At 40.0% G+C, this 26,979-nt stretch overlaps 1 protein-coding gene across 1 annotated transcript in view; it reads right to left on the reverse strand.

Annotated features, from left to right (window-relative positions):
• Nucleotides 1-26,979, reverse strand: part of ank2a (ankyrin 2a, neuronal) — a 78,904-nt gene extending 51,925 nt beyond the window's left edge. The window contains exons 1-6 of the mRNA XM_069168165.1: nt 26,576-26,979; nt 9,241-9,342; nt 2,356-2,454; nt 1,209-1,307; nt 999-1,097; nt 692-877 (exon numbers count right to left, since the gene is read on the reverse strand). Of these exons, the coding sequence (XP_069024266.1) occupies nt 692-877; nt 999-1,097; nt 1,209-1,307; nt 2,356-2,454; nt 9,241-9,342; nt 26,576-26,707 (717 nt within the window). The 5' untranslated portion in view covers nt 26,708-26,979. The remainder of the gene's footprint in view (nt 1-691; nt 878-998; nt 1,098-1,208; nt 1,308-2,355; nt 2,455-9,240; nt 9,343-26,575) is intronic.

The raw sequence follows: 26,979 nt of genomic DNA on the forward strand, positions 1-26,979 counted from the left end.
ATCTGTTTTCAGTTTTTGGACTTTTTCTCTCATCTTTGATTTTTGGTGAGATATTGGATTATTTGAACATTTATTCAATTGAAACCATATGAGATGTTTAAGGGAAAAGATCTGTATTTGGTGGCGCTGTTAACAATGTGAAATCTAACCCTGACTACACACTGCTGTTCATAAGATGTTAGAAACCAAGAAGGTTGGAAACCACTGGTTGAACATTAAAAATGTGTTGTATTTTAAAAGCTTGTTATGTTACTCACTGTGTGAAATCTTCATCTGAAAAGTGACTTAAGATTTCAAATAAATGTAGTGGAGTAGAGAGTACAATATTTCCCTCTGAAATGTAGTTTGGTGGAAGTATTAAGTAGCATCAAATAGAAATACTCAAGTTAAGTACAAGTACTTAAAAATTGTACTTAAATGTACTTTCCACCACTGGTTTCATTATTCCTCAATGGGCATGCAAATAAAATAAATAAAACTGTCAACATGGAAAATTGCCCGATTAATCATATAAATTATAACACACTTCCTGCTATCTCCCTACATGCTTCACTAAGTTCCTCATTCACAGTCTTGTTATAATCATACTCTCCCCTCCCATCTGTTTCTATTTTCCTTGTATCTTTTGATCTTCTCACATCCACCCTTCACCCCTCCTCTCCATCAATTTCTTCTCGTTGCACTTGCTCACCTTTGATTGGACATCAGCGTTGTGGTCATTCTGCAGCAGGAGTGCAGCAGACTTGGTGTCGTCTTTGCGGGCTGCGATGTGCAGGGCAGGCAGGCGTACCTTACCCTTGGTGTCATGCTCCAACAGCAGGGAGACAACTGAGTTGTGGCCCTGCTGGAGCGCAATAGCAAGTGGAGTGAAGCCATCCTGGAGGAGCAGAGAAAAAAAAAGAGTCAAAGATTACAATCAATTTAGAGAACATATTTAGAGAAAATAATTTTTATAATTTAACACATACAGTATGCAGGTATTTTACACACAAACATACTTCTGTTGCAATGCTTTGGTTCCCCTCATTTTCCAACAGGTATCGCACCACTTCCAAGTGATTCTCCTGGGCTGCCATATAGAGTGGAGTGAAGCCATTCTGAAGAGGAAAAAGCATAAAGCTCTTACATTCACACATATATAATATAAGATCATATCTTCTGGGTGTTGGTGTTATACACTATCTAATGCATTTTCTAATACTTTTCACCTGTGACTGAGAATTGACATCTGCTCCTCTGTTCACCAACAGTCTGACTACTTCTTTTTGTCCAGCCAGGGAGGCAATATGGAGAGCAGTGTTTCCTTTCTGCAGATGAAAGAAAACAAGGTTAAGACAACCAGGCAGGTGTTTATCCTGTGTGAGTATAGAAGTTGTGAAAATTAGAGGGGTTGACAGAGATGCCAGTATGAAAAAGGACACAGAAACCTCTGGTGTTAATATATTTTCCTTCAAAACCCAAATTGTGCAAATTTATGTTGCACAAATGTTTTTATCACATATTTGTTTGGCTTATTATAGTGTGAAGGTTATGATTAATACCAATGAACATATTCATGTCAGTCCAAGGACACAACAGCAGGGTGACAGATTCCTTGTTGCAAACCGCTAAGGCTGACGCATGACACATTCACAGAGTCATATAGCGAGCAGCTTGCCAAGCAGAGTACTACACACCCCCACTCATTTTTTTTTCTCTCTCTCTCTCTCTCTCTCTCTCTCTCTCTCATTATCATCTCAATAAAATAAAAAGAAAACCATCTAAAAGACTGAATCTAAAAACAACATACTTGTTAGATGTGTGCTAGGGAACACTCATTTATTTAATATGAATATGTCAAGTTACAAAAATAAACTGCTTTCCAATTACTTTCTCCAGCTTAAATCCCCCTCACTAAAATCCACAACCACCCATAGAAATCAAGTTTCATGGTTAGAAAGCGAAGGACTCTTTTACACAACCTATACCATTACTATTACCAAAAATATTTCCCCTCGGGGATTAATAAAGTAACTACCTACCTAACCTAACCTAACCATGGTACAGTACTTATGTGCACTTTATTTGAGCTAATTTGTTTTTTTTGGGGCTTAATTATATCAGGTCCATCTGACTGATTGTAATTGTGTCTGATGTTTTGCAGCACTTGGATTAATGTATGTTGTGTTTAAATGTGCTGTATAAATAATCTCACTTGACTTTATTGAATTAAACAATCTGTAAATCCACTCATAAGGAAGGAACAAGTACAAATTGCAAGCCGTGATATAATACAAAAATAAAACTCTCCTTTGTTCATATCTGGAAATTTATTAAAAGCACAGTAACATATAATATATTAATTATTGTGTGTACCTTGGTGCAAGAGTCAACAGATGCTCCTCTCTGCAGCAGCTCCTCCACTAAATCCTTGTGTCCCTCTTTAGCTGCCAGGTGCAATGCATTGAGACCATTCTGGAGAGGAAACATTTACATACAATCAGATACAGCAATCATTACATAACTGCAAGGTGCTCATGGAATTACATGAAAAATATAACTTCATAGGAGGTGGGACATACAGGGAATGGATACAAGAACACCAACAACTGCTTAATCCAATCCAGTGAAATATAATACTCAAGCAACAAAGCAATACTATCTTTGTGAGTCCTGTAAAATCCTTGAGACTAGGCAGAGGAGGCTTGATTAAAATTTTTATAAATTGTGAGGCAATAATCCAAATTGTTATTGCATTAGACTGTACATGTATTATTTTGTTTGACTTATGCAGGAAGTCAAACACAATTAGTACTGTATCTGAGAAAAAATTAGAAATATGAGAAAAAAGGGGTTTATTTTCCCCTCAGCCAGCCAAGTTTGGTGTGATCACTACATCAAATGATCCATCACCCAGAGCTACAGGTTGCAGCAGCACAGGAGGAGAGCATCGAAAATGTTTCACACTGACAAGCACTCGCAATACAACTGATCTAGTTGTATAACACACACATGCACATATATCTCCTCTGAGAAGGACATTCATAAACACATAAAAGAATGATTCACCTTATCCTCCATTTCTTCCTTTATGCGCTGTGTCCCTTTGAAATGCTGCAAATATTGCCTTTGTTCAGATGCTTCTTTTAAAAACCAAAAACCATCCTCTCTACATGGTCTCTCCTGTCTGTGTGTTCTGCTCCTCCATACAACTTTTGCTCTCTTTTCTCTTTTGCCTTCTTAAATGGTGTTCCAACTCAGATTTAGGAGTGATGGAGCTCTATCCAGTCCTCCGCCTCCTGCCTCCACTACCCCCCTGGTTCAGAACCAAGTTTCTAGGTCTGTCTGCTGTCTTCTTCCCCCTGCAGGCTCAGATGGATTACAGTGAGGAACTGTACCTCCCCAGCTCTGGACACTCTCCTGCCACTGCTGTAAAAGATGAGCTGTTATGTTGCCCACACCTCTATCATTGCCCTCTTCCTTCCCTAGTGCACATATGACATGCACACGCACACACTCTCTCTTTTGCTCTCTCTTTTGCTCTCTGAGTTGCCAAATGCCAAACAGCCAAAGGGGTATCATGTTTCTGCACAGTCATAGAGGGTATGTAGGACACAAATACACACAAACAGATACTCATATTTAGAGCACTGAAAATGTCAACCTTTCAAAAGAGAAAAAAAGAGGGCATTCCTCAAAGGCCAAACTATTTAAGTGAGTGTCTGGTTGAGTGAGATGTATGATATGACTTTAAAAGGTAAAAGCGATGCAACAGTACCTAAAATAAAATTCTTAAAACAGCATAGATGTCTTCATAATGAGCTCCGAGGGGAGAATTCAATAAAATAGCTCATATATTTCCCTTCTTTGGAACAAAAGATAATTGGCATCCAATTAGACAGCTACTCTACTTCCCGACAAATGGCCTTTGAACAGGATCTTGCTTGAATTTCCTAATTAAGTCACAGTCAGCAAGAAGTCATCTAAAGAGCTATTGAAACATTTCCTCCTAGTTGCAATGACATTACAAATACCACATAGTAGAGCTGCAATGAACTGTCATTTTCATTATTGATCGCTCTGTCAATTACTTTTTTTAATTAATCAATTAATTTGTCATTATGCATGAAAAAGGTCCAGAGTCCAAATATTGAAATGATTAACAAATCACTTTTACATCATTGTAATGTGATTTTGTAATAATTTCTGTCTGTAATAAAATAAAGACTTTGTTTTTTTACTTCATCTGCTTGGAGTACAATTCTACACTACAATTTAGGACTAATGGACTAAACAGACTAAAACCCATTTAAAGCAAGATAAAGAAGCCAAATCCTCCTATTTGAGAATCTGGAACAAGTGCATCATTTAATTTTTTTTATTTATTTTCGTTGATTACCTGATTTACTGACTAATCGTATCATTGGTTGTTACTGTTATTGTTGTATAAATCATGACCACCACAGTAATTAGGTGATAGCTGTTGTTATAATGAGCCTCAATGCCTGTCGTACTCTGCTATGGCCAAATGTTCATCGTGTTTGTCAGGTCGCACTGCCACAGCCTCTAATGTCATCACCTCAGTATCATGTTGCAGTCAGCCAGTGACATTTTCACCGAATTTCCAACAGACGCGATGAAACAACTTCCAAGTTTGAGACTAAATGCTCCTTTGTTGACATTTAAACCAGCAGAAAGTTGAGTTTGAGCGTGAGGCATTAGCTCTGAAATGGTGCACACTGACACAGCAAAAAAATTATGCAATCTTATTAGAGTGTTTCAATCACATTTCAGCCATTATGTATTCCAGGAGAGTTAAGCAAAACCACCAACAGACTCACATACAGTAAACACACATTCTGTCACGCTGTCACACAAACTGATCTAAATCTCCTTTTCCTCTGAGCTGAGCTATAAGTCAAAGCTTCATTTAGCTAATGGACGTTCAGCACAACACAGTGATCCCTGGCAGCGTGGCGCTCCCCCTGGCTGGAGCCAAACTGTTTGAGCTCCGTCCAGCGCAGATTAATATTCACGCTCCTTTGACCACGGAGCTCTGCAACGATCACATACTGTCATAAATGCTCACATTTATTTGGTGTTGTTTTATGGGCCCAAGTGTCACAGGTGGATGAATGTTGGAGGACAAAGAGGAAATAATGTAAAAGCACGCAGATTAAAGAGTAATATCACTCACCAAGGATTCAATTTGGGAAGATTAGAGGGGAATTATGGCCTTTAATTGTGAGGACATGAAATAAAACAGCTCACCAGATGGAATACAGTCATCCTTTCACTGAGACATGCAGTTTAAAAACAGAGATTAAAGTTTTCTGTCAAGAAAATTCCTTGTTTATTTATTTGCCTCATTCATAAAATCTGTGCAGTGGAGAGGCATAGTTTGACTGTGGCTTTGGTAGGCTAAGAGTATATCTCTCTCCCCCGCTCTTTAACTAACTTGGATAGCCTTCTGCCCTTGGCGCCAGACTCTGGCCCTTGCCACTCTGTTGCTGCTTTCTAGGATTTGACTTTTCAGTTATTAATGAACACGCTGCTGAGGGCAACACTAAAAATTCCTATTTGACGTTCCAGCTTCTCCTGGTGACCTGCAGCTGTATAAACTGAGTGAAGTAAAGGAACCACTGATTGTATTACACACACTTTATAAATATTAGGATACATTTCCTTGATTTTTATATGCAATTATATTTATACACTGCTCTGTTGCTATATAAATCTGTTGATGCTCATCATCAGACCATAGACTCTACTGGCACCAATGCTGAGAGTACTGTTTGAGATAATGGCTCTGCATTTATGTGGAGTGCTTTCCCACGGATATGATTGTCCACACAGATAACATTGTGTTATTTTGGTATTTGCAGAAATGGGTTTCTCATTGAAATACCATTACCATTACATTTGTCATGACTGTGTGTTGTGTGTGACTTAACAGGGTCATTTTGGAAGAAACCACTCTGCGACAGAAAATACTTCAGGTTCACCTTTGACGTCTGCACCAATCTGTGCTTGGAGAGTGGTCTAGCTGCACACATGTATAATTCAACGACAGGAAAAAAAAAAAATGCTCCGACTTGTATTTCTTTTAACCAATCACAAACACCTTGGGTGGCAGACCAGGTTGCAGCAAAGGTGCCCTTACAGAATAGTGTTGGGGATAAGTTGAACATGCGTGTTAGTAGCTAGCTCAGAGGTTGTTGATTTCTGTTGCATATGGGTATTTGGTAATACAAAGATAGCAGAAGAGAAAAATAAAAACACCTGATGCAGTCGCTCAGTGGCAGGTATCAACATTTAAAAAAAAAAATAAAAAAAAAATGCAGTGAGTCCAACTAACTTGCACCATATTTCATGGAACTGGCTTTATTTCATGCAAGTACCAGTACAACTATGCTAACTCCATATAACTTAACGAGATCACACACCTTCACCACAATGTTACGCTACAGATGTGGGTGTTAGTTTGACCACACCCTAAATGTCCCTTATCTTGAAGTTACAAAAATGAAGATACAAAGATACAAGATACAAACTCCATATATTGATGAAGCCAAATAGCACGACAGTCTGAACAAACAGGTGCTTGATGAAGTACGAGATGACTGGTAATCACACACACTTTCACTAGCTGTCATTGTCAAACTGTCACATGCCTGGAGGAGGAATAAAAACTCGATTTACAAGAATGTGTGAATGTATGTGCGTAATCTTGAACATGCATTGAAGCATATGTAGTCAGAGACACACATACACACAAGCACATATGGGAACATGACCAAGTTAATGTACATTAATGTAAATATAAATGTGACTATTAAAAATAACACTAAGACATGGACATGTTTAGAAATATGTACGTGGATATATAATGCAAAATAATTTGAACTAGAGTGAACATCTTATTACATCTACTGTGGGGCTGTAGTTAACAGTTATTTTCATTGTTAAATAATCTGTTGATTATTTTCTAAATTGATTGGTCTTTAAAATGTCAGAAAATGGTGAGAAATGTCGTCCAGTGTTTCCCAAAGCTCAAGGAGCAGCCTAAAATGTCTTGTTCTGTCTAAACCATCAGTCACAATAGAGGACTACAAGAAACCAGAAAATATTCAGATTTAAGAAACTGAAAACTGAAAATTTCAGCATTTTGTCATTATAAAATGATAACCAACTAATAAATTATTTGACTAATTGTTGCAGCTCTAATCTACTTGTGTTTTGGCTGCCACACACACACACACACACACACACACACACACACACACACACACACACACACACACACACACACACACTCATATACACATTAGGATATTAAATAAGGGATATATAGCTAGCTGGATATATAGGAAAATGTCACACATTTTTGGTCACCTGACAAGGTCTCAAATTTTATCATCTGACATACTACGAAGGACAGGGCTCTCCTGTTACAGGGCAGGGTGTGTGTGTGTGTGTGTGTGTGTGTGTGTGTGTGTGTGTGTGTGTGTAGTCTGGCTTAACTCTTGGCACACAAAACAAAATCCATGGTGCCCATAACAACAAACAGTAGAGCTACGAGTGGGCAGTTGCCACTTCCTGGCTGCTAACCAATCACAGTCCAGAGTATAAATAGTTGCTGTTAATTTACTGGATAATAACAAAAGGCCAACAGCAAAGAGACAGTGAAAAACACAACACAACACATATGCTCACGTAGCTTCTCTCACCATCCTCCTTTAAGCTACCTTGTGACTGGAGTAAATCATATTGACACAGATGGAGCAGAGGGGTGGACAGATATGTAGAGGGAAGTATTTCACCCTCTCTGATCCCTCTGCCTCAGGAATGTGGGTGAGGGAGGGTATATGTACAGCTGTCAACGTGACATAGACCCCACTGAGATTGGAGGGAAAGATGGGTGTGGTGGAGGGAAAGGGAAGGAAGTAATTGTAGATGAGAGGGACGTTATAATGTTGTGGGTGGGCCTGGCAGGTGAAGGTATGCACTGACCAAGCTCAGTTATGTGATGCCACCATGACAAAGCAGAGTGAAGGTCAGCTTCAGCAGGTGTGACAGGCAGACCAATTAACAGCTTTGACCTACTGCAATGACAGTAGCATGTATTGTATGCGCTGTGTGTTGATGAGAATATTTCCATGACCTAACATGAAACAGCAGATTTCAGAAAACAGTTTTGCTGGGTGAATTTTTGCAGTTCTGTTGGCTGGGATTAATTCTGAGTTTAAAAATAACTCAGACCAAAGTTAAATCACACACTTGGTTTATAGCTGCTATTTAATGGACACAAGAAATGTGTTTACTTTAAATAAGACGAAAACTTGATCTAGTTGACTATAAAACAGCTTGATTCCTTGACTAAAAATAGCATTGTTTTGCTGATAAGATCGAGACTTAAACTGATGACAACACAATGAATGAAAAACGAGTATACAATAATACTGTAGGTCCTTAAGTCACAAGACATAAGACTAAATCCTTCCATGACTTTGTGGCCCCGCTTTATCATCTGCTATGTTTTGTTGCCAAGCCTTTGGATATTTGCACGTGGAAAGACACTGACTATCTATAATGTTCAAATTAGTTATAATGGGTCGACAATAGCCAGTTAAATGGGTATGAATTGGTTGACTTGAATATGTTTCACACAAAAAACAGACCAGAATGTCACAGCTGTTTCAGTTGTTTTTAGTTAAATAAAAGTGTTAAATTAAATGAAACTACATGGCAATAATCTGGAAATGACAAACATTAACCTCCTGTCACAAACATGAGGAGAGTTTTGTCTAATTGAATTTTTCTTTTATCTCTCTTCATTTCGTCAGTGCTAGAAGCAGCGATCATTTGCCTTTGGACATGTTTTTAAAGTTATATTCACATATAGAGAATTACTCCCTCAATTGGGAGGGAAATGTTCTGTTGTAGCTCGAGTCTCCAGGTTTTTACTAGCGTGGGTGAAGGACTGAAATCTCGCATTAGTTTTGATGTGAAGCACTGAGGTTTTTCAATGATTCAGAATAGGATATTAACTGCTTAATGTTGATATACATGCTGTCTTATTTGCAGCTTATGACATCTAGAAGTAGCTAATGTAACGTAGCATCCGATTTATGAAGGAAGAAAAAGTACTAGAGCTGAATGACAAGAAAAAACAAACAAAACAATGCAAATAACACAGCAACAGAAATCAAATTGGGAGTGGGTGTGGCTTGTGATGAGGCTGGTAAGAAGTTCCCTCACCTGGTTACAGGTGCTGATGTCTACTCCATTTTTTAGGAATTCAAGGACTTTTTCGATGTTCCCCGCTCTGGCAGCCCGCAGGAAACTGGTGTTACTGTCGGACTAGAGAGATGAAGACAGAAGTTAGTATAATATTAAAAACAGGAAAACAAGCAAGTTTTCCATTTTCAGTTTCATTTTGGTGTCGGTCTACTTTTGGGAATTCTAGTAAAGGTGGCACAAGTACGTTGTATGTACATATAAAAGTACAGGTGAGTTTATACTATAGGCTATTAAAGTGATATTGTTGTAATCATACAAAAATGTTTCTTTCCAGCCCACTCAAAAACAAATGAGATGCACACATCTGCATAAAAACGAAATTAATACAAAATATTAATATCAAGGGTTCAGAAAATGCTTTATGATTTTATGGGACTCAAACTGCTTGTATCAGTGTCTTGGGTAGGCTGTTCTATATTTAACCATCAGACATCAGGGCTGCACAAAGCAGCTGCAACACACAAACAGACGCAGACACACGCACGCACGCACACGCACACGCGCACACACACACACACACACACACACACACACACACACACACACACACACACACACAAACACAAACACAAACACACACACACACACACACACTTTACAGGATGTTTACCCTCCCCCAGACTGTAAACTGAGGTTTCATACAAAAAATTTATAATTTACTTGACAAAGCTTGCTTTTCCACCATGAGTAATACAAGTACAAACACACAAAGTTAAGACATGTACAATAGCTCTGTGTTTTACTGCATTTATGCGTATGTAGCCATTGAGTTTAAAGTTTTATACTGAATTCCTCAAAAATCTTGACCTAGTTCTCTTTAAGGGATGTAACAGAAGATCAACACTGTCCACACGGCCTTTTCCTGAGCTGGATTCAATAACAACTGTAAACACTCTTCAACACAACCTGAGCTCCCCTCAATATTTCACCGGAGCATAAATCACAGTAGCCAGAAATGTCTCTCCACAACAGTTTCAGTTTAGAGCCCAAAGTGTGTCAGGGTTTGAAGACAATTTAAATATTTATATGAATCTAATAAAAAAAACCAACAAAAAAAAACCAACAACAAAAAAAAACCCTGATATCCCTTTAGAAGAAACCATTAAAACAATTTTTGTCAATACTCCCCATGGTTTATTTTTTTAGATATTTTTTTGAAGAGACAATAACAATATTAACATGTTAACAAGTTGAAACTAAACATCACTATCAAAGCTGACAGTAACAGCATGATAAAACAACAGTCAACTTTGAACTTTAGTGAAAATTAAATTGTTCAAAATCTTTGGGATATTAAAGGATTTCTTTTTTTTCCCCAAATAATCATTGGTTTATAATAGTTGGACAGAAAATTGTAAAAAAAAAAAATAAAAAAAAAAAATGCACATAAATATTTCAAGGTACTCTAAAACCTAAAGATATTCAGTTTACTGTCGCATAAGAAACGCAGCAAATATTCCCATCCAACAAACCAATGGGTAATTTCTGCATGAATAATAACTAATAATCCTCCCAGAACTGCATGTCAGAATACTACTTACTAATTACTACTGGCTGTATGGACTTGAGAGTGTTAAAAGGCTTTTAACCTCTTTTCAGTGGAGTTAAGGCATTAACGTGTCTGTCAACTTATGAGGTCAACACAATCAAATTGCCCACTGCATGTCGGGGAGGAGACCACACCCCCTGTGCAGGATCAAGGGTCAAACCCTTCACATGACACATCTCCACACACACAAACACACTACCAGCAAAGAGATTAACATGACTTCCGGAAGAGGACATGAGTATCAGAAGATCCAAAAGTCATTAAACAGCAGAACCACGTCAGTTCCACTTCTTACCAGTGATTCATCAACTTTAGATCCAGGGTCAGCAGGCTTGTGGTAGTCAGTGAGTTGGTTTAAGTCATTGTCACTCCCAGTGGTCTTTAAAGCTTCATCTGATCCACAGGCCTGACATGTTGCTGTGTTGCCCATGGTTACCATCCAAATCCTATAAGAATTTCTCAGCAATATCTGAACACTGTGGCCTTTCTTCACTCACATTAGAGCTGCATGGTAATGTATGGTCCACCCACTCCTTGCAGTTTCTTACTTAGGGTCCTTCGGTAAAAGCCTCTCAGTCCTACTTTCCTGATGCGTGTCTTCATCGATCAGTCTCACAATACATCAAATTTGTGCATAGCTTTCCATCTTCTATCTAATCTCAAACTTGCCACACCTCACTTCCTTCTCTGTCATCACAATATCCTCCTTGTGAGCGCTTGCCTAGTCACAGCTCCTGAGCCTGGGACACCTTTAGCTCTGTCTTAGCTACCCTGTAGCCAAGGGCCAGTCCTGCCTACTCTTCCTTTACGCCTCCTCTCTCTCTGTAGGATAACAACTGTAGCCATGAACATTTACTGTCTCGACCGTCTTGGCTATTTTTACCATCCCCGACCCTCAGCTCTACCAAGCCACCAGCCCCTTGCTGTGTGTAACCAGGGTGGGGTGCGTGACAGCTGGGTTTGGGTCAGATAGTTGACCGCATGGCCTGCAGGGTTCAACAGGAACACCAAGGGCCATCCGTAATGTAAAGACACAAGTTCAGCATAAACCCAATACACAGGTCAAATTCAACTAATTGACAACCTTACATGAATCCAATGTTCATCGCTATGCCACACTCATCTGGAGCAATTGATTTAAATGTAAGACCTTTAAAGCTCTATCAGAATTGTACACGACCTACATATTCTATTTCAATTAGAAACCTTTTACATCTCAAACAGTAAAGGCGCAGTAAGAACTGCTGTAAGGGTGTGCCCAATCGTATTCATAACAATGTATATATATATATATATCATTTTCAATATGGGAAAAATAAATTCATATCATGATAATGTCAATATCCTGACTTGTTGACTGCAACAAGCATGGCTGAAAGAGGCTCCACAGTGGAGGAGTTTGTTTAAAACAGGGGAGTGTATTCAGTAGTGTGCAATGGTTAAGTTATAATAGATCAGCATGGCAATATGTTAGTTTTGACAGAAAAGCAAAGTGTTACCTTTATGCAAATCATTTTGTTGCAATTGCATGTTCTTGAAATGAATAATGACGTATTTTGTCATATTAAGAAGATTGTTATCGCAGAAATTTCCTAAAAAATCATGACATTTTTTTAAGACTATATTGCTCAACCCTAATTTCTTTTGAGTGTGTTTTCACTTGTCTGCCTGTCTTAATGTCTCTGTCATCTGTTTGCCAAGCAAACTAAACAAACAAAGATTGGATTGATTGAGAAGCAGCTGTAATCTCTGTATCTGTAAAGGATTTATGTAGATTGACCTGGAGTCAGTCATGTAATAAAGGACGCTGGATTATACGCTGTACACTTTCAGTGTATGCTTACACTGGATGAAAATCAATAAACGTCTCTTTAGCAGCTGCATTTATTATACAGATAAATTGGTGAACTCTGCCATGGCTAATATTGTAATGCAAGTGAAAAACCTTAAATGTTTATGGCGTAAGATCAATAATACACTCTGTTCCAATGTTAGATAACAATGAACTGTACTTTCTTTTTTACAATTCACCATCAAATTGTAGATTATTCCTTACCTAACATTTTTCAGCCACATCCCCTTGTAGTTAACCACATCCACATTGTCTAACACCCACAGTCTACTATCACACAAAGTCCTGACACCATCACTTGAGTATGTTCTTACTATAAGCCGCACAAGAGCATTCATTGATGAAATTGTAACATTAAAAAGCACAGCATGTTACATATGTGTTTTACCAGACGCTTTCGCTCAGCCCTCTCCCGCTGCCGTCTCCTCCTCTCCCTGGCTTTCTGTAGAGCTGCGTACTCTGCATGTTGCTCAAGCTCACGAGTTTTCTTCAGATGGGCTGCAGCGTGGGCCATGACGTCCCCCTGCTACCGCTTTCAGTCTCAAAAAATAGCTTTAATAGGTGCCAAAGTTTCACTTTGGTAACTTTCATGTAATGTGGTCTAACATACAGTATAAGTACTCTTTGCCCTTGAAAAAAAAAACTTTTTTCTACTTTTTAAAAAGTAATTAAGTCTCATGCTGCATTGACACTGTGCTAAGATGAAACAAAAATTGTGGGAAATTTTCTGATAATTTCCGAGTTGTTAAAACAACTTTAATTTAGTGGTCACCTGAACTCCTCAACTAACAAATACAATGACCAAAAAAAAAAACCGGTTGATTATTTCTTTCTCCATTCCTCCTCTTCAGTTTTCTTTTCTTCCATTTTGTAGAAAAAAAATCAAGAATTAGCCTTTATGCCTCAAAAAAAAAAAAAAAACAGGAAACAGCAGCTGGATTTTCACACAAAAACAGCAGTCCAAACATCCATACATGCCAAAAGAAAAAGAGCCATTCATGTGCACAAACATGGAAAAAAAGAGAGAATGCCTGAAAAGGGCTAGTGAGCAATGACAGTAAGAAGCAACCACTCACTCATAACACACACACACGCACGCACGCACGCACGCACGCACGCACGCACGCACGCACGCACGCACGCACGCACACACACACACACACACACACACACACACACACACACACACACACAGTCCAGATGTACATGAAAACCCTACTCCATGTGAACAGATGCGGCTTCAAATGCGTCTGTGTGAGTGTGCGCGCATGTGCACGTGTACACACGAGTGTTGATGTGTGTGTGAGCTGCAGCCACAGGAAAGTGTTTATTGTGTAAGGGGTTTAGGGAGGCTGCATGCCAACAGCCAGCTGACTGCTTCAGCCACAGCTGCTCTCTCTACCACTGTGAACATGCTCTCCATTATGACTGAAAGAGGGACACATGAAGAGAGGAAAAGGTTAATGGGTTACGATGGGGGGTGGGGTGGATCAGAGGAAGAGAGCTGTAGAGAACAGAGGAAATACAGTGAATAATGAAAGCCATTTTGTGTATAATTTTCTGGTGTTAGTATCGGTATAGACATTCAAGAAATCTGGATAAATAAAGTTTTAATTTTACCACCTTCTTCTACAGTGGTCACACAGTTAGTTGATGATTTCAACATATGTCCTTTAGTTTGCATTGATTTCCAACTACTTTTGTCTACTTTTCAGATAAAATAGTTAGAAGCCAAACTTTTTGGAGCGGTTTTTAATGCAATTACATGGTTACGTGAGCAGAAACTACAAAGATATGATTGTCCCCTTGTGAGTCTGTGTTAACCCCCAAATTACGAGCAGTTGAATTCAAAGATCCTGCTTGAGTTCTTTTCTAATTCGCTCCATATTTAAGAAATTAAGGGAAAAGGAGACGAAGCAAAGGAAAAAGTTAGTTTCACGAAATAGATTAAAACATTGAGCAGCAATGAGGAAGAAAGAATGTAGAGGATCAGAAGCAGTGTGAACTCGAGTGCAGGCTGTCCTTTGGTGAGCCAGCAGAGAAGATGGGATGCACCAATCGCTAGAGGGGGGACCAGTGAGCACAGAACAATTGCTCCAAATCATCCAGCAAGTTACAGGCCTCCCCGTGGGGGGAAGGTAGGTCGGTCTCAATCTCAACTGCATTGCATCCTCAGTACTGGTGGCTGATGGAATATTATTTGACAGCTTATGTGTGTGTGTGTGTGTCCACCACCAGCAGAGCAGTGTCAAGGTCCCTCTCTGTCAATGCAGCTAATGTTGAAATTTCAGCACCAGGGACAGGGACACTATCTCACACCTCTATTTCTGTTCACACATTCTGCCTGATATGTTGTTACAGGCTCAGTCAACAACAACAGTCTCAGCAATATTTCTTTCTACTAGAAATCATGAATGAGACAGATCTGCTGAATCACTTCACACTCGTAATGCTGTTTATAATGCTTTACCCTGTGAGCCTGAGTGCTTCATTTGGTTCAGTGACAATCCTGCTGTTCCTGTGGATGTACTACTCTGCTCCTCTAGCACTCTCTGCTGGTGGCGCACAGAATATAGCAATTTTTTTTGTCAAACAGAGGCTATAAATCATAGATTTAACCCTGTAAATAGAGGGAATAACAGGACATCATCACAGTGATGATGAAGAAAACAATGGAGGTACAAAGCTTCTCATATTTGCATCATAATTCTTTGATAAAGATTGCGTGTAATAATTAATCAAATAAAATCTTTTCACATATAATGAACTAAACCTTTGCTGTTTTTAGAATTAGAGTCACCTCACTTTGTTTCCGAGTAAACCAACCTAAAAAAAAATCTTTCCAATATAAGCTTTAAAAACTAAACCAAAAAGTGACAGTACTAAAAAACGATCCTGCCTGACTGTAGGTTTCTGCTTTGCAATGATGTATACAAATTTTTGATATTTTTTGAATCAGTTTTATATCTTTATGTCCCAGTCTTTTAGTAATTGGCATAACTTAAAGTTTTTGACATGATCTTTTTGTGTTTTATATTTGGCATGCTGAGAATGACTGACTATGACACAAAAACACAGAGATAAAGAAAAAACACTACCCATAACCCATACTGTACACTGCATGCAACCTAAACGTATATAGGTAACAAACATTGCATTGCTCGATGTCTTGAGTTTCAGATTTAACAGACAAAATCTATAATTATTGATCAGCATGTTAGTTGATCCAGAGACAGTGTTCTGCAACAGCTGCTTGTGTGCATTAAGTATTTCTTTGTAGGTTTTTATTAATAGTAGGAACTTTTTAGTGTCTATGCATGAGCAAAGGCTGATTGGTGACCTCTATTGATCACTCATGCAACATAATGAGGGTTAGGAGAATACATTATAAACTAACAAAAACATTGTGTGTGTGTGTGTGTGTGTGTGTGTGTGTGTGTGTGTGTGTGTGTGTGTGTGGCTTGTCCATTTAAGAGTCAGATTACATTGACAAAGGACTCCAAAGAAAGCTGATGTGAGCTCTTGTTTCTATTGGTTTAGTGTATCTTGTATGGGGAGGGGTTAATGGTCTGCCTTCCATTTTATAGATCCAAAGGCTTTTATTTGGCCCATTAGGGCTCTATGAAAGACAGATATGGGAGACACAGAGGCCAGCACACGCATCCCTGCATTTGACTGTTTAAGTACTTCAAATTCTGAGTGTATGTATATGCAGGTGTGGTGTGTGCAAGTGCTTTGTCACACACACACACACACACACACACACACACACACACACACACACACACACACACACACACACACACACACACACACACACACACAGTTTTAAAATACTGTTTGCTCTCCATCACCATTACAAAGGAAAATAATTGTAGTGTAGAGAATAGATTAAAGGAGAACATCTTTAACAGTTTTTGTTCTCTGTACTTTTGGGGGACAAATTGGTATTTTTTCAGTATTGGGGGAAACACGACCCCCACCAAAGCGGCAGTGGTTACACCCGTGATTTTCATATCATACTCACAGGAATTAAATGAAACCGTTGTAGGAAAAATGCATTTATCCAATAAAGAAAAATGTAACTGTAATTAAATGTACAGAATTTGCAGTAAATGAGCGAAAATATTAAAAACTAGTTTGTTAGTTTAACTTATCTCTGCTCCTGTTAGATCTTACTTGGTTTTTGCTGTTAGTTGTGTGGTTGTTTTGGATGTTGTTGTTTCCATTGTTGTTCACGATTTGTCTTCCTACTAATGGAGCTACAGTGCTGACGAGAGAAGTTCTGACAACGATGAGTGTCTGGAAGCACATAATGCATGAGATTTTAATGGAGGGTACCAACTCATTTAGACTTCTTCAAGCTTATACATTTTTCATAAACACAACTTTGGATGAAAAAAACCCCCCAAAAAACAAATGTATAAGCTTGAAGAAGTCTAAACGTAGTTTATGTTTTTTCATAAACACAACTTTCGACCCCCTCCGAGAATCGCCACTTTAAAGAGGTGGAGGGGGTTGAGTGGCTCAGTGATCCTGGGAGCTATGTTGTCCAGGGCATCAGCCCATGGTAGGGTCTCACAAGGCAAACTGGCCCCAGGGGACAGCCCAGACTAAGAACGATGGATGGATCTTCAATGTAGCATGGGGGTCGGGAACAGTACCATTGGACTTGCATGGTTCCCATTTTCAAAAAAGGAGGAGGAGAACGTCAGGTTTGGAGGTCTCGGGATCACATCTCTACTGTTTGTAGATGATGTGGTTCTGTTGGCTTCTTCAGACCTCCAGCATTCACTGGCGCGGTTTGCAGTCGAGTGTAAAGCGGCGGGATGAAAGTTAGCACCTCCAAATCTGAGGCCATGGTGCTCTGCCGGAAACCGGTGGATCACTCCCTCCAGGTGGGGACAGGTTGCCTGCCCCAAACGAAGGAGTTTAAGCGGAAGAAAAGGGATGGACAACTTTCAACTTCACTCCCAACTGCCAAATTCAAATCTAACTCCTAGCAAGAAAACAAATATCCCCAGAATGAGCAGTCCCTTTAAACACAAGTAAGATCCTTTTTGGTATGTACGTCACAGTCAGCTGAGGTAAACGCCACTTTAGACCTATTTACTTAAACTCAAACCTCGGATTCATTATAAAGGCAACACATACAGAAATCTGAAGGAATATTTTTGTACAATTTATGCGCAAGACAACACCAGTCCAACACTGAAGTTCAGAATATGCACACAGACACATACACCGCTCATCCTCTCCCTTTGGGGTATTGAGCTGATCCCTGCACCACATGACTGTAACATGAGAAAATCAAGAATGTAGTTTTACTACCCGCCAGAATCCACGTTTCTTACGACTAAACATGGAAGATATCGTACAAATGGTATGTTCTCTGAGTGAGTGTGTAAAGCTGCACAGCCGAAATAATGAACAGTAACTTTACAGGGTTCACAGGCATTACAACAATGATGAGGTATGTGACCATATTGTGGACCTTATTTTACTACCAACAGGCTCTACAAACAGTACGAGGAAAAATAAACAATTCCATTAATAACAAAGGATTATGTATTATTGGTAATGGCTAAATTTCTATGTTATGTTTGTTCTGCTTGTTTTAATTTAACATAATAAATAAAATACAGAGCAGAGGCAGTAATGGATCGGCTCACAGATATTATATAAATGTCAAGTCATTTTCAGGCCTCTTTTAATGCCTAGGAAAGGTCAGAACCATAAAGTACACAGAACGCATGGTCTGGATCTCTCCCCTCTCTCTGTCTCTCACAAAACCAAATCACACGGAGTAAAATTGAATAGCAAGAGGACAAGAATCCAGACCAGACCACACCCAAACACAGTGAATAATGATACTGAGTCACTGGGTGGGGAGGAGGGGCTGAAATGAGATGAGAGGGGATGCAAAGATGCGCTGTAGAGGGGACGCGTTAACCTTGATAAAGTCACATGATGTGCCGAGAAAGAAAGTCGACTGGGGGATGAAAAAGTAAAGAAGACCACACCCTGAAACAACACCATGTCTCAGCACCAACAGGAGCATATACACACATAGAAACATGTGATTTGTGACTTTGCTGATTTACCGGTCACATAACGAGCTCCATTTGTCCTTCAGTGTTGCAACCATATTAGCCACCCTCCCTCCTTCCACAGATAGACAAGCAGCAGCCCTTCAGGCAGGCAGCAGTGCCACATTAACTGATTACTGGCAGCTTTCACATTTTGCTACATTAGGCCTCAACCTTCAATGTCTTTTTTTTTTTTTTTTAGAGCAAACTATGAGCGCTGCAGAAGAATCGTGATGTCCATAAATGCTGAGTAAGCAACTGCTGACGTCCATGAATTCATTACTGACTTCCTGTAACTGACACCGGGTTTATGAGGTGCTATATCTAAGAGCTAAATGCATTCACAACCTACATCCACTGCTTCTCTGTGATCCAGGAAGACTGGTAAGATAACCACTGCCTTGGAAATGGCCATCATGCTAATTTACGACTTTCCCTTTTTTACTCTTTGAAGTGCTGCCCAAGTCCCTGGGGAACACATGATGTCAGCATCAGCTCACCGCTCCTGTTAATTGGATGAGAGAAAAGGCCTTGAGCGCACTGGAAAATAAATACTCAAGAACCACCCCACTGCAGATGCTATCAATGTTAAGTGATATCAATATTCCAGATATCAGTGTGAGAATAGTTTGCATGTAGTAGAATACTGAGGTACATTTTCAAGCCTGGTAGATGTGCACACAGGCTGTGATAAAACACAATGTGCAAAGCTACCCATTGAGACAACAAAACTGCTTAAATTACTTATTTTATAGGTAAACTGGAATTATGTAAAAAGGAGGGAGGAATTACAGATTTCTTTTTGCCACAATATATTCCAAATTTACTTAATTTTGAAAGCACTGTCTGAAAATGAGGCAAACCTGGCTAAACTATATAAATCTAATACTGTGAACATTGAAAAAAATTATCCTGATGATGATTTGTGTATAACTTATCTTTATTCCAGAATGTGCATTCACTCTAACATGCACAATCTGCACGTCACTTTACTATGGATTTCTTTGTACAAGAACATCTAGAACTATTACTGCTCCTCCCTTTCACTGCATTTCAATTAGGACTTTAACATCACAACCGTCAATGTCTTCAATTGAACATGTTCAAAACAGCTTAGCTTATATGTACATGATGTACTCTTTCTTATTGTTATTTTTATTTAATCTCTATACAATTATTATTTTCTCTTTTAGCCAAAGTGGAAGGACTGCAGAGCAAGAACTTTATTGTCCAGTGTGACCACCTGTTTATGGTGCATATTGACGGTAAATCTTCTAAGTAAATCTCTAAACCTGACTTTTCTCTCCAGACAACACAGAGCCACAGCCCTCAAATGTTGCATGCAGTTAAGAGTGTACAGACCAACACGAGTTTAGTTTTACCGCTCTGACCCACTCTTCATTTGCAAGCATTGCCAAAATGTTGGCAGACTATAATTTGCATCTGATGGCTGATCTCACCCAGCGTCAGATGACAAAGGGTATTGAGGCAGAAACTGATTTCACCTCCAAGTCGAATGTACTATGAATAATGAAGCGTGTGACCTAAAATCCGCTGCAGCTCACAGTCATACCGGGAATGCTGAGTGATGCTGTCAGGCTGAGAGAGCGCAAAGTAACCAGGCAGACAATTAGTCACACAGACACACACAATATAATGTGTGAGAGACCAAAATTAAAACAGATGGGAGTCGAAAACACACTTAATTAGCAGTCACGTTTTTCAGTTCTGTTTTGAGCTATAACCATGCAGAGTTTAAGTTTAGAAAGCCAAATTTAAGACCCAAGTAACACAATGAAAGTGGCACAAATCCGAGATGTAAAAGTGATAACAGTGTTGGTTGAAAACAGGCATTGTCGTAGTTTTGCAAGGTAAACTGCATCCCCATTCTCCAGCTGCAGGAGGTACAGGTTGCGTCACAGCATCTTCCTCAGCATGTGAAAAAAGCAGTTTGATGTTTTTCTGCCATGCGTGTGTGTGTGTGTTTGTTGTCTCTGGCCACATTTAGTGCCACGAGCCACGCTATTCTCAACAACACAGTGCAAAAGCTTTGATGTGTTTTCTTGTGAGAAAACCTTCACTTACGCAACATAAATATGAAGCAGAGAGATGGAGATAGGAGGAACATTAGGAAGGAGCTGACCAGAGCAAGAGAGGCAGCGAGCACATTTACATGTAGGTGTCTGAGCCATGCTTCTGAGAAGTCCATTGATCATCAACCACACCCGGCTCTCTCTCCCCCTCTCTGTTTCTGTCTAACGGGAAACAGCGTTATAAGGCCATAATGAATAATTAACGTCTAAATGCCTCCCACTGCCCCAGTCCATATCACCTGCCCTCTGGAGCGAAGGAGGCATCTCAAGATAACACAATATTTCTAGAATATATTTCTCATAATCTGTAGCCATGAGCAGTTAATCTAGTCTATCAGGTCATTTCTCTCTTTTTGACTTAATTTGTTCGCTTTTTATAAACAAATGTTCACCTAAAGAAGAAAAGTACAATGATAATAAGCTATGACTCATCAAGTGATGCTATCACCACCCTTGGAACATCTGTCAGGGGAAGATATGCTATTGAGAGATGGTGTCAGATATCATTTGGGCACCCCAAGTTATGAGGTACCATAACGACCGAGAAGGACAGTCCAGAATACAGGGTGTCAGGACGCTGTTTGTACCCAAATATAAACATGCTGATGCTATATGGATGCTGGATCCGGGTCAAAAATATCAATGCATTTCTCCATTACACAGAATGGAAACTCATACGGAACCCAGATAACATCACCTGACTGTTGCTTGTATGTTGCATCAGAGCTTGTCAACAGAGTGACTCCTTGGTATTTGGAGGAGTATCATGCCTAATATGGTCACTGTTTGAGGTGAATTTACTCAAGTGGGATGTGAATATTTAGCTATCAGATCCACAGGTCAACTTCCTATGATGCACTCGTTCAGTACAACAGACATAGTAATGCTAGTTAGGATTTGTCAAATTGTTCGATTAGTCAATTAACAGTTTTGAATATAAGTCGTGAAAAATTGCCATTGTCATTCTTTGCAGTCTGGTGAGATGTAGTCTACTGGCTTGCTTTGTTGGTCCAAAACCCTGAAATATATTAATTGAAGAAAATCAGACACTTATAATAAGCTAGACCTACTGAATGAATGGCATTTTTGCTTAAAAGAATACTGAAATCATTATTTAATTATCAAAATAGTGAATGATTGGATTTTGTTGTTGTTGTTGATTGACCTATCGAATAACCGACAAATTGTTTTAGACCTGCAATTTACAATCTCTTCCCTGACTCAGGGAACATATAACAGAAATTGCTTTAAAGATTTTTTTTTTGGGACAGTGCAGTGCAGTGCAGACAGACAAGAAATGTGGGGAAATAGAGCATGGAGAAATGACAGGCTGTAAAGGTTCAGCTGGCCATAAATAAAACTGGAGTCACTGCTGACAACATCTGAACCTGTGAGGTATGCGCCCTAACCCCTGGTTATTGGGTCGCCTCTGTAACAGGGGTTTTAGGATTTTTCCAGAGTGAAAGATGAATTGGTCAATCTGAAAAAGTTACTGATTGGCCGGTAATGGAAATAATTACTCACAGGCCTGTGTAACTTTATACTGCCTCATTTAATATTGAAGATGTGGATGCTATGGTATCGAGAGTGGGTCAATGTAATGGACAGACATATCTTGCTGAATCATGTTCAAATTATTCCAAAACAATGCAGTGCTGAGCCAATATTTCACAAGAAACAATTTGGATACTTAATGGAATTTGGTAACCATCAATAAAGGCACCGGAACGGAACAGATTTATAACCAGGCAAGTGCTCTGACAGCTCTGGAAACACAGGTATGTAATACTAAATATGTATGTTTGAACATGTGTACGGACATACACCCTGTGCAGCTGCACCCACAAGGACCCTAACGGGCCAAACCTTTCCATTGGACATCTTGCACTGGAAGACAGCTGTGGTCAAATGTAGGTGTGTGTGTGTGTTGATGTAGCTGCTCCGAACTAATGTAATGAAGGCCGTGGCTCCATTAGGACTCCCTTCCTGCAGAGTCCCATCATACCACTCCCAGTGGAGAACGAGAGACAGACAGATAGACAGGCAGATACAGAAAAGCATAAGAGATGCAGACAGAGAGGCAGAAAAGAGAGAGATGAAAATGTCAAAGGCTGCAGTGTAATCTGACCTCCTGGCACATCAGGCCCTCAGTGTGGGGATCAGTGGGGAGGAGTGTGGGGCTGACGGGGTGCAGGAGGAGACGGAGGGAGGTATTTTGCAGGGAAATAAGAGATGAGCAGGCATTGCAGCCAAGAAGACAAGGAGAAAACTAGGTGAAAGAATCAAACCCCCCATGTTGAGGCAGTGAGAGGAAGTGTGGCCCTGTAGGAGGAGAGATGGATGGCAAGCTGAACAGAAAGTGGGGAGGGAATTTGGTGCAAGCAGAGCTGCAAAATGAAGGGAAGCAGGGGACAAAGTAAGTTCACTTGAAAAGGGATCTTCCTGCCAAGGATTGAGATAGAAGGAAGTTAAATGCCTCAACATAATGAGTCATCTTTAGATGTAAAACAAGAGCTTTCCAAATGCAGATATTTGTGTCTGGAGATTAAGACATGTATTTATTCTTGTGCATCTGTATCTAAAAGGGGCAGAATGTCTCAATTGAAGCTTCAAGGTTTAAATATTTCCACTATCACTGCAGTGGACATAAAATCTGGTCGTGAATTGATCTCTCCAAACTGAGCTCCTAAGTATCCACTAATCAACCAGAGGAAAGGGGAATGGCACAGACAGAGTTGACACATCATGTTGCAGTCTATGTATTGTTCAGATTGAGGAGAGCGCAGAGTGTGGAGTGCAATCATTTAACACCAGCACAGAGCATCGTGCAAATGAACACTGACACTGGTCCAGTGCAGTGAGCACAGACATGGGGACACACAGCCACTTAACTAGGAAGGAGCTATTTTTCTCCGGGACAATCACACAAGAGACAGGCAGTATTTTTAGACCTGCAAGTGAGATCTTCAAATCCTGGTCTCCCTTCACAGATTCTCTTTTTGTCTCGCATTTAGATCTGTAATCCCTGTAGAGAACTCTGTCAACAGTGAGCTTTACTGACCACTATATATTACATTGCATCAGTACCTATCCATTTGTGTTTTGCATATGTCACAGATTTTCTCTATCAGAGCACCTCGACCAGGATAAACACACTAAATGTATAGCATCCAATAGTGAAGCGTCTCTGCAAACCCAATAGTGAAGCTAAAGGGAGATTTGTTTGTAGAGTTCCAATACTTTGAAAATGCCATTTGAAAAACTCAACAACAGTGTGTCCTCCAACAATCAATGTCCTGTGGAACAGTCTTTATTGCTTGATATTGTTGGCCAAAGTTAGGAGAAGTGAAGACCACCCACAGCAAGGTCTGTGGATCATGGTTAAATACGTTCTGAAATACATTTTCCATTGTGTTAAACAAACAAAATCAAATGTATCTCCTGGACTAGATACTGTTACTTTTTCCAGCCTCAACCTGGGAGGTGTGGTTGGACCTTTAAACAATAAGCATAAGGCAATGTCCATAATCAAAGTGCTATTTCTGTTCTTTTTTATTTTTTTTTATTTTTTTGTACTAGTTTCCACCAGTCTCTAATTCTACCTGCAATTTAGTCATGACTTATGTTAAGTGCCACTATTGGCCTGGAAGGGGGAAGGAGACAGGAAAAATGTCAAACAGACCAACCAATAGGAGTCAGTCGTGCCAAGTGACAAGAACATGATCATTCATCAACACTACCGCTGCCAAATAGATGCACTGCTGCTGGGGACTAAAAATGGATCTCTGCAGGGGTAAATAATTATCCCCCTGCATCACGCAGGAGCCTCACACAGTGTGCTACCTTAACAATCCAAAACTACTTTACACCCTCACAGTGTATGGCTGTCTCATGTGGCTTTTATGTAAGATTTGTACATTTGAATACAAAGGAAGTAAACCTCTTAAGAGTGTAGTGAAATAATAGGACAATATGTGACCTTTTAGGATGGGAAAATAATAATAATAATAATAATAATAAAAAAAGCTTTAATTCAAGAGGTAAACAGGATGACTTTAAGTAAAAGTTTAACTGTGTTTCCATGATAAAAGCTGCCGAGGGTTAGATCACAGGATCACAACCGAGGAAACGTGCTTATATAAATTCAGCTGATGCACAGTAATACATGCAGGGACTCTTGAGAAGTTGCACTATCTGCTACAAATCTCTGTAAAACAGTATAGCATGGTGCTCAAAGATAAGCTCCAAGTGGGACTTTTTTTTTTTTTTTAACAAATTCAGCAGTCAAAGTAGCCTTTGCACTTCACCAAAAGTCTTCTTCATAATTTTTTTTAGAGAGTACATCATGAACACATGCATATGTTGAGAAAAATGTACAATTCATAGAGCAATAACTAATCTGCTTTTCTCCTTTCTCCTTAAATGAACTAACATCCACAAAAGAGCATAACTATAAAAGTCCTCCTGGGCACAATGTGTTCACTTGATCATGAATGCACAAACACCTGACTGAGCAGTTCTGCTTTCGGTTTTTCAACACTGAAAATAATAAAAACTCCTGTTTGCATTCAAGTATATGAGCTCAGAGGCCCCACCCTAAAAGAAGAGCCGAAAGTGTGTGTCTTTGTGTATCTGTATGCGAGTGTGTATATGTAGCACTACAGTCCATTACTGAAATCACATTAGGCTGAGAGAGTGCACCGAGACAGGAAACAACCTCTACCACCTCCTGACTCACTTTCCTGAATACACAAACACACATGGGATCAAATCCACAGTTATGAAAATCAACTTGTGGGTAAAGATGAATTGTCTGAATAGATTCAAGTTTTCCAATGAAGCGCATGTAAAGCAACATATAATTATAACACATATGGGTCTTAGCAATAAATATAAGTGATGATGTTGCAGCATACACATAAAGAGGAAAGGATGTAGTATCTACACAGTAATAGGAGAATTTCAGTGCATATGAGGTCAGAAATACCTGAAGGCAAATCAGTCCAGTTCAAGAGCAGCCTGAAAGAGCACTTAGTGGGCCCGCAACGGGCACATTCAAAACACACACTATACAGCATTATATTGAAAGAGGATCACAACGAAGTAGACTCTATGTGCGTCTCAGACAGACACAAGGCAACGGAACTGACAATGTCTGACTAACGTCATAAAAAATCTGAAGAATCCAGTTTTCAGAACTAAACTACTTGCAGTGTGTCTTTTAAAAGGGGAAAAAAAAGAAGGAAATCCTTTCAGGCAGGGACTCTCACTTTCTGGCCAGTAAATCGTATATGGCCCATCTCCACAGTAAACCTGCAGTGGTGCATGTGAAGTTGTAAATATCCCTCTATGGAGCCTCTAACTAGAGGAGTCAGCGCAGACCTGGTGATGTTTATTTTGACGGCCATAACAGCTGGCACGGTTGGCTTATTCGTGTATTATCACACTCTACTGAAACTCTTATCAACACAGATGGGTGGCCTATTTTCTCTGCGGAACAGCTTTCCCCTTGTTAATAGCTAATTTGAACACAATTCATGCAACGATCTGAGAAAATCTGTCAGAAGAGCGGCGCCGGTGTGATGAAGCAGGGCAACGCCTTCGAACTGCTCTCTGACTAAACGCGCAGCATCAGCAGCGGTTTGGGCTGCTCGTTACACGGCTCACTGGGCCACTTAGTGCAGAGAACAGGCTGCGGACAGATACCCACCTGCCGTATACGGTTCTGGTGCAGCGGCGGCGGAGGTCCTCCGTCGAGGGACGTGTTGCTCGAGGAGGCCGTTTTCAAGTCACGGTCGGAGCCGCCGCCCCTGGAGTGACTTTCTTCGGGGCTACTTGACATTCCGTCTCGGGCTGGCTGCAGCTGGAAGCGACGCGGGCTCGGAGGGTCCCTCCGCCAGTGCAAGGTGGATCTCTGTGTGGGGCCTCAGAATCCACGGGGCTCGGCAGGGCCCAGGATCATTCTGCGATGGCAGAAGTGCTCCGGGATCAAACGTGACTGAAGCTAATACAGCGATTCTTCCACACTGTCAAACCAAAACTAGCGCTCCCTCCGTTCAGGGATGCTCCCAGTGTGGTGGTGTGGCCTGCGTTCGTATGTGTATGTGAGTGGAC

This window comes from Embiotoca jacksoni, unplaced genomic scaffold, assembly GCF_022577435.1.
Source record: "Embiotoca jacksoni isolate LCO1_2020_lvr unplaced genomic scaffold, fEmbJac1.0.p SCAF_4, whole genome shotgun sequence".
Classification (NCBI taxonomy): Eukaryota; Metazoa; Chordata; class Actinopteri; family Embiotocidae; genus Embiotoca; species Embiotoca jacksoni.